Below are 10,030 nucleotides of genomic sequence, written 5' to 3' on the forward strand. Positions count from 1 at the left end.
TATGGGTGAAGGTCATTCATTTGAACAAACTTTGTAGCACTTCATCTCAGCATGCTACTGGCTAAATATCATCACCCTGAGCATTTTGATTATTCAGAAGAAGTTGTTTAAAGGTTTTTTAATACAATTGACCCCTGTGACCTTGAATATAATTGAAGGTCATTCATTTGAACAAACTTGGTAGCCCTTCACCCAAGCATGCTACTGGCCAAATATCAACTTCCTGGGCATTTTGGTTATTGAGAAGAAGATGTTTAAATTTATTGACATATTTGACCCCTGTGACCTTGAAAATAGGTGAAGGTCATTAATTTGAACAAACTTTGTAGCCCTTCATCCAAGTTTGCTTCTGGCCAAATATCGACACCCTAGGCCTTTCAGTTATTAAGAAGAAGTCGTTTAAAGAAAAAATATTGACGCCGGACGGACGGACGCCGGACGCTGCGCCACAGCATAAGCTCACTTGGCTGGAGTTAGATTCCCTGATCAGACGTCAAAAGGTATTGGATCACCTGCCCGATCACGTGGGATTACTCTATAGGTACTCCTCACACATTTAGACCTTCTGCGTGCATCCATGCGGGCCAACAAATGTGATAAATATAAATAAGAAATCTTGTTTTGCAATTATATGTAGCACAGGGAATAACATGGAAATAAGTGCCAGCTGACTTCCAGTCATTTATCTGAGACACAGTACCTTAATGGGTGCTTAAATTGTACAAATGGTTAGCTTTCAGAACACTCAGAGCTGATTTAAGGTATAGGTTTCCACTGAACTGATAACTATAATCGCCAAAGAGACATCAATTTCAGAGCTGCACCTTTGACTTGGGAGTATTCTCCCTTTTACGTAGAAGAAGATTTCAGTTACAGTGGAACCCACTTATTATGATATCGGTTATTATGATATCGGTTATAATGATATATCGGTTATTATGATATTTTCCCCATGTACCAATTTTTTCCTTCTTTAACTAAGCAAAAAAATATTGTTTATTATGATATTGTCAAAGGTAGGACCCCGCTTATTATGATATTTTTTTCTGCCGTGAATGGATTTATAAGCTAAAAACTCAGATAAGTTGTATGTGTGAAACACCTGGACAATTACGCAATAGGTCCGGCTAACTGTACATCGCCCGAGGTAATCATCTGTCCACTCAAGCTAAATTTTTCACACCTCACTTCACCCCAGTCAGCGGAAAACAATAGATTGACCATCGCTTTCTGGTCATACATGTTAGTCTTAACAAAACATTTGGTGAAGTTAATTGCTGCAGGACTGTATATCAAATTCAAATAATTAGGCCAATTCCGACAAGAAAACGAGCATGCCTTTCACAAATATTCACGATTACCTCGACACGTCATGTGAGAAAATCATGCCGATTCCAATGAAAATATTACTTCAGAAAGAAGACCTGTGTTTTTAATCATTTAATCAATAGTTTCTTAATTGCATTAGAAGTTGATTTCACCATGTTTCCGTTGAAAAAGTGTCAAATTCATGACATACCGCCCAAACAGCATGGTGCCGGAAATCGATAAAAAATTACGTTATTGTCAACTTACGACGGCTGCTTTATTTACAATTTACACCATTTTCGTTAAATACAATATTTGATTATTGTTAAAAAGGGAATATTTTGTGTTTTTAATTGTTATTGTTTCTTTGCAAGTTGATTTCACCGCACGACTTGCGAGGCATGTGATTGTCACGTGATCGTAATTGACATAGCGCGGAAAAATATGTTTACGCTTACAGAACAAAATGTTACACAACTTCTCGTTGCAAAATAGGTAAATCATGACTATTTATATCACTTCTTTCATCCTATTGACTGTAATATTACGATATCGTTAGCTACAAATGTAGGATGTAGTATAAAGATAGTTCTTAGGAATGCTCGAAGTTATTTGAAAGTGAAAGTAGAATTCATATACTGATCATTACGACAGCAAAACAACAACTTCTCAAATTTTTCCAACACGCTGATATAAATAACAATGAACAAATTATTTCAATTGTTAATTTATCTTTTTGTATTTATATTTTTCCATGTTTTCACATCAATCTTTGTCTGATTGATATAGGGCATCTCACTTCCGGTTCAGACAACATAAAAACGATTGAAAACAGCTTGATCGGTTATTATGATATATATCGATTATTATGATATTTTTCTCTGGCAAATAGGAATTCATAATAAGCGGGTTCCACTGTACTTAATAATGTCCAGGAATTCATTGTGGTTTTTCTTTTCATAAACGATTTATCAAAGTTACATTAATGCCAGGAAAATATGCACTTAAATTTTTGACAATTGTACATTTGGATCATTAAGCTTTTCTTTCACAGACTCCCAAGTCATTGACTCATGATTACTTGTACAACTTGCATGGTACTTGCATTGTTATATATATAATTACCTTATGTCACAGAACAGGTAAATAACAATTTGATGAGTGACCAGAGTTTTACATGGCCTGTGCCTGACACACAGAGCTGTTATGTAATACCGATTGACCATTTAATATGAAAACACAACTGGAGGTATGTATGTGCAGTTACTTGCATTTGTTTTGATCTAAAGCTCCCCTTCACCTGGTTTTCACACCTTGGCGTGTTAAGTAATTGCCCTGAGCGGGGGAAAACTACGGTCCAGGTTACAAAGTGGCTTTGTTTACCTGTGTTGCCAAGACTGTGTTGTTATTTTACATTTGTCGATTAAGGTCATTTAAAAAACACAGAAAACGCCATTTTTATTGCACAACGTTCGTTGATCGTCCGCACAAATGTGCGCAAGCAATGATCGTCCAATTTTTTATCGTTCGCACTTTGTGCACACATTGTGCGCACACCACACCGCACATGGTGTAACATTGTGCGATCCCATAACTGTATAACCCGTATAGTTAGCTTACCTTACACTGTTACCCCAGTCAAAATTGAATGTACAAGCTGTATGGTTAGCTTTTTACATTGCCTTTGTCTTGATTGTGTGTTCAACCCATATGGAGCTTATACTACCATATGTTACTCTAGTCAAAACTGAATGTACAACCCGTATAGTTAGCTTTTTACATTGCCTTTGTCTGGTGTTACCCCAGTCAAAACTGAATGTACAACCCGTATAGTTAGCTTTTTACATTGCCTTTGTCTAGTGTTACCCCAGTTAAAACTGAATGTACAACCCGTATAGTTAGCTTTTTACATTGCCTTTGTCTTGTGTTAACCCAGTCAAAATTGAATGTACAATCCGTATAGTTAGCTTTTTACATTGCCTTTGTCTCGACTGTTTGTACCTTATGCTACCATATGTTACCCAAGTCAAAATTGCATGTGCAACCTGTATGGTTAGCTTATCTTACAGTTAGTACATATATATACTAACTGTACCTGAATGGTTAGGTAATTTAACATGGTCTGCCCCTAGTCAATATGTATATGCATCATGTATGCCCATATCGGTAACACATTTTCATTTTGCACTATTTCTCTGTATGATATTTTTTGTAATGGTATTTGTTGAAGTATTTGAATGTTGTATGTTTGTAATGTTTTTAATTGCATTATTGTACATGTACGTGTTCACTATACATAAAAGCTACGTTTGGAATATCAAGTACCTGCTAGACATATGATCTACTAAGCATATGTATGTATACTGTAAAAAAAAGGGGGGGGGGGTCAACAGTCACAGATACATGATGCTAAGATCCGATAACCATCTGTCAAATAGAACTTAAGGATCCAAAAGCATTTCATTCACAATCCTACTGTCCAATACTGTCATACAATAGCTTTTACCGAGATACCAACAACAGGTTTTATTACCTGCTGTCCTTGCTTCCACAAATAAACATTCATCATCCGAGGCCCAGTTCTTTTAATGCTGATAAGCTTAATAACAATTTAACACCAAAAATTTGAACTGATTTAATTTCAAAAACAGTTGAAATCCAAAATTCAAATTAGATGAATAGGAATTCGATATTTAGGGCTGTTACATTATACTGAAAAACCTGTATACTGCAATACACAGGGATATCATACTGCATTCAAATATTTTTTTAAAGTTTACTTTGTTGTATTTGCTAGCTTGTTTTAGCTTTGCAAATTTCAACACATTCTAACAGATACACCAATAACCACAACAGACTATCAGTAATGGTGGAAAACAGTTAAAATTTCAAAACCGGAAGTTTGTTAAACAAACTTTTAAATCTATCCAATCCATATGAAACATTCTATTATGTTGACTTAAAACTAGGTCACTTCATGAATGACTAACTAGTGAGAACAGGTATAGATCTTGCCAAGTTATATTGTCACCCTTCTAATTTGTAACACTCTTTCTGATTGGATATCTTGCTGGGGTTTATATTTCTATAGACCACGCTCTGCCGTGGTCTATAAAAGCATGTGCGGGGGGAGATAACTCAAATCTCCATCAAGTTGAGGCGTCTGACACACTGGAGCGTTTGAGGTTTGCCAATCAGGATGAAATAGCCTACAAGCAATCTTAAACGACAGCAAATTCAAAGAAACATGCAATGAGGGGGCCGCTAGGGTGCTAATTGCAAAGAAACTTGTGTTTTATCGGAAACATTGCTGAAAAAATGTTCGGTAGGGGCTATTTTGGTAGCAGTCAAGTACAACTCAAACTCACAAAGCGACTTATAATTTTGCAAGAAAAATCGTAATATAAGATTGTCAGGGTGACAATAGCTCTTACCAAGAACCACTGACAATGTTAGCTTGTACCAAGTCAATGACNATTTATGACCAAGGTGATGAACTTGAACCACTGACAATGTTAGATATTGCCAAAATGATGACTTTGAACCACTAACAATGATAGTTCATACCAAGGTGATGACCTTGAACCACTGACAATGTTAGCTCTTTCCAAGGTGATGACTTTGAAACACTGACAATGATAGCTTGTACCAAGTTGATGACCTTGAACCAATGACAATGATAGCTCATACCAAGGTGATGACCTTGAACCAATGACAACGTTAGCTCTTTCCAAGGTGATGACCTTGAGGGAAACACTGATAATGACAGCTTGAACCAAGGTGATGACCTTAATATTAGCTCTAACAAGGTGATGACCTTGAACCACAGACAATGATAGCTTCTACCAAGATGATGACCTTGAAGCACAGACAATGATAGCTTGTACCAATGTGATGATCTTGAACAACAGACAATAATAGCTTGTACCAATGTGATGACCTTGAACCACAGACAATGATAGCTTCTACCAAGATGATGACCTTGAAGCACAGACAATAATAGCTTGTACCAATGTGATGATCTTGAACCACAGACAATAATAGCTTGTACCAATGTGATGACCTTGAACCACAGACAATGACAGCTTGTACCAAGATGATGACCTTGAAGCACTGACAATGATAGCTTGTACCAATGTGATGATCTTGAACCACAGACAATAATAGCTTGTACCAAGATGATGACCTTGAACCACTGACAATGAAAGCTATTTATAACCAAGTGATGAACTTGAACGACTGACAATGTTAGTTCATACCAAGGTGATGACCTTGAACCAATGACAATGATAGCTCTTTCCAAGATGATGACCTTGAAGCACTGACAATGATAGCTTGTACCAAAGTGATACCTTGAACCAATGACAATGATAGCTCTTTCCAAGATGATGACCTTGAAGCACTGACAATGATAGCTTGTACCGATGTGATGACCTTAAACCACAGACAATAATAGCTCTTACCAAGGTGATGACCTTGAACCACCGACAATGTGATCTTTTACCAAGGTGATGACCTTGAACCACTGACAATGATAGTTTGTACCAAGGTGATGACCTTGAACCACTGACAATGATAGCTCTTAGCACAGCTTCTTGTCCATTATAAGGTATTCTGACCAATAATAAAGCATTTCATGCAATGTTGGAACATTATTGTTATGTTCAACAGAGTATATAATTTATTTTTGATTAATGTTTCCTAGCAGAATAGTAACCCCCTCATACAAAAATTCCCATAATTGTATATAAACAAAGGCAACTTATAAAACACAAACTAACAATGTCAAACATTGTTGATGCATTGTTATTTCAGTCCCACCCTAAACATGACTACATCAGTAAATGAAGTGCTACCAGCATAGACCTCATTACCATAAGCAGGTTCAACGTGCAAAATAGACAAATTCCAATAACTAGAGGCCATTTCTAAAATGTCATTTTAATGAACCTGAATGTGCAGCTGGCATAAAATATTCTGTCAGGCTTGTCTATTTACGTGTGTGTTCATTAACTCATGATCTTGACTTACATGGGTACAGACTGGTTTTGCTAAATTTAAAAACTTACAATGCAGTGAAGTTTGCAGTTCAGAATTTTGGCAAATTAAACTTTCAAGATTTAGTTTTTATTCATTTTCAACATGTTTGCCCCAAGCACCCTTGAAGGTAGGTCAAGGTCATTCATATAAATAAATGCCATAGCTAGTCGTCCTTCACCGAAGCATGCTACAGGTTAAATGTTTTTATCCTTTCCCCTTAGTTAATCAGAAAGTTTTTACTCATTCGACTCTATACCTTGACAGTGGATCAAGGTCATTCATTTGAACAAAGATAATAGCATCAGTATGGGACTGGTCAAATATCATGACCCTGACTAAGCCTCTTGGTTATTCAGGATGGTTTGTTGAAATAAGGTTTGAAAACAGACAGGAGAAAACACACAAGTTGAAAGTACATTATGGGGTAACTTGCCCTTTGGCCAAGTGATCTAAAAATACTGTTGGTTCACTGCAGATACACCTGCCTCATGGTAATACATTAGAAGATAATGCGAAAACATGACAGCTCATTAAAATGACTAATAAGAAGTTGATAATTTCAATTAAAAGTGTCAATACATTTTATGTACAGATTCATTGTACCACACACATCTAAAAAATTGCTAAATATGAATAATCCATAAAATGAAATATAGCAATGCATAAATACCATGTTTATGATCCTCGGTTTCCTGTTCTTTTTTCATATTGAATTGTCCTACCACATGTTTGGTACGAGATCCATAGGATAAAATTGAAAAATTCCACCAACCCGGATGTATGAAATGCTGTGTTTATCAAATCTTGTACAATATTGACCCGACTTTACTCATGTCCTTATCTTAAACATGCCTTATATATCAGTCAACACCCAGTGTGCAGTACTTGAACACAATCTTAGCCATTAGATTGCAATGCACTGCGTCTAAAGGTTAAATTCTCAAGGTGCCTTTGGCTAAATGAATTCAGATACATTAACATACAAATTATTACCTACGTACACTATTTTAAAGAAAGAAAACCTGAGACAGGACAATTCTATTTGTTTTATATATATATATAACCTAACATGGGCGAGGGATTAAAAGTTCCCTATTTTCTATAACTACATTATTGCAATGTAACCCACAGTACATGTAGATAACACTATTCAGTATTCACCTACATGCATAAAATGATATTATCTACAATGTTTTAAATTTTACCAAAGTGAGATCGCTTAGATTGTCCACATGATATGTAAAGTGTGTACAGTAGATATGACACCTGATCAATTCTATACTTGGCTGTTACAAAACTTTATTGTATTTCAAGAAATAAATCTGTTGACCCTCATTGGCAATTAATTTTCAAACTTAACCCCAATTATTTTTGTCAATATAATGAGAGAACTACCGTAAATTTGCAGGTATAGTGCGCACTCGGGTATAGTGCACAGGTACGTTTTTGGGGTCAGATTTGAAGAAAAAAAATATTTGAAATTTTTTGGAAAAAAATCCTAAAATTAAACGGTATAAAACAGGAAAAGTAGCATCAAAGGTTATAGCTTGGTGTTTATAACGCCGATTAATTAACGATTGATTGATTGGAGTCAACAAGCCCATGAAGGTCTCCCTCCGTACCACTTGGAATGAGTGGATGATGGACGAATCCTGCAGAATCCAAACGTAGAAAGTGTAGCTATAAATCCAATGCCAGAGAATCGCCGATCAACTTATGTTTCGACATCTCAGCGGTTTTCTCATCATTACGAAAATGTTGTGTTTTATTTTTATAGGCTCCGTTCCATGTTAGTTCTGGGTTTTGTTTTACCAAATCGCTAAGCCTAGTGTGCATGTTTTTCCCTGCCCACTTTCATGTAGACACCATCAATAACCTTGTGAATTATTTCAATATTATGGAGCATCATAAAAATATTGTATTCTGCTTTTATTTTTTCCCTTCGAGTAGATTTGAAAGGGATGTGTTGAATGTCCACGCTTCTCGTATAAACATATTTTCTAACAGTTCTAACAGTGCAGTAGGGCTTCACGCCACGTGTTGAGGAGTGAAAACAACAAGGTCCCTCGATCATAGAGCTATTGTTAATCGGTAATCACTGCATTGTAATTAGTATTAACTGTGGTGTTGAGAAGTGTCAATAATTTTCACTGAAGCATGGCGATCCTACCTGGGATCAGACGGTGGTTATGCCCTCCAGTCAACTTACCTGTAAAAATGTTACCTGTGCCCAGCTATATATAGTGTTTGTCGCCAAATCAGCAGACATGAGCACAGATTACCGATTTTAATAATTGAAGAGAAGATAAAAAAATTGTCGCCAAAGAATTTCATTATTTGTTGTTTTTTAATCTTCAATCTTATCATGTATGACCGATGACTCCAAATAAAACTATTTGAAGGGGGGTAATCCAATATGGCGGACCAGAAACTCGAGAACGATAACCCAAGAATGACTTGTTTCTGCGTATAGTGTGCACCCCCTTTTTGACATGATAATATTTACCTAAAAAAGTGTGCACTATACGCGCAAATTTACGGTACATAGTTCATCTTAGAAATTAAAAGAAAAAGTGGCCATTTAAATTGCAAGGCTGAAACGAGACATGTTGCAAAAAACAAACTGCAAGAAGCAACAGAATCAGTCAAGTACACTGTTTGGAAAAATACACTTTGTTTATCTTGCAACAATTATAAAACCATAAGCCTTCTCAATTTATCAATCTCGTTGGCCCGGATGTAAACTCGCTGAGGGTCCAAAGGAAACCCACCGGTCTTCCAGATGACTCAATATCTTTACATGTCCGATCACCAAGTCAAAATTTGGCTGACCTACTTTTATAAAAAGTAAGGACTATGTACTTTGTCACCCAGCCACCACATTGTACAACGAAAGTTGCATGTTGAGTCTGCAATTGTTGCAAATTGTTTTCCTACTAATCAAAACTGCATCATTTACAAGTTAAGACAGACTGAGAGTTTTAAGAAATGTTCCCTTTCCTGCTGAAATGACTGACAGAACAGTCCATATGAGTATGGTGAAGCCAGAAAGAAAATTACTCAGAAACTGACGTTTTCCAAATTTGTCACCGTTCATAATTTTAAAAACACTTAAAGGGACATCACGCGAAAAGCCATATTTTTTTTAATGAATGTATGTATTGTATGCACTTCCACTTATGTTACCTCGCTATCCCCATATTCATAGTCCGTTCCAAATGTCCAGTTTGACCACTTGAATTGTTCGGGAAAGCCCTGCTAAAAATAGCGCCGGTCACGTCACCTGACTAGGCAGTAAACACAAGTGGTGCGAGCGAGATGAGACGGTTTCCAAAGGGGCCCCAAGAGAGGGGCCGTCAGGCAACTGCAACTTCTCACCGCACTATGAAACCAAGTTATATGATTTCTAAGTCCGTATTCAAACTTATTGAACAGTAATTATTCATCATCAGAAGTTAATTGCAGACTTGCCAATATTCAGAATTTAAATTTATTTAGCTTTAAACATAAATTTGTTGCCAATAAAATTAAACAAGGGATGGGGCACAAGTTTTTACAATTTATCACAGCCTTCTCCCGTCATACATTTACAATTAAATGTCAACAATGATAATAGGCATAAACATAAAGTAGATATATTTAAATATATATTGAATTTAGTACCGGAATGTGGCCGGTACAG

General features: G+C 36.3%; 1 protein-coding gene across 2 annotated transcripts in view; it reads right to left on the minus strand.

Annotated features, from left to right (window-relative positions):
- The window catches only part of LOC110456129 (choline transporter-like protein 2), a 72,252-nt gene that overhangs the window by 58,071 nt on the left and 4,151 nt on the right, over positions 1-10,030 (minus strand). Inside the window, exon 1 of one of the 2 annotated variants that reach the window (XM_021506692.1) lies at positions 7,019-7,162. The exons of the other annotated variant lie outside the window; for it this stretch is intronic. Coding sequence (XP_021362367.1) covers positions 7,019-7,055 — 37 coding nt within the window. The 5' untranslated portion in view covers positions 7,056-7,162. Of the gene's footprint in view, positions 1-7,018; positions 7,163-10,030 lie in introns of those variants that run through there. 2 annotated transcript variants of the gene reach the window in all.

The sequence above is a fragment of the Mizuhopecten yessoensis genome, unplaced genomic scaffold, assembly GCF_002113885.1.
Source record: "Mizuhopecten yessoensis strain PY_sf001 unplaced genomic scaffold, ASM211388v2 scaffold8537, whole genome shotgun sequence".
Lineage (NCBI taxonomy): Eukaryota > Metazoa > Mollusca > Bivalvia > Pectinida > Pectinidae > Mizuhopecten > Mizuhopecten yessoensis.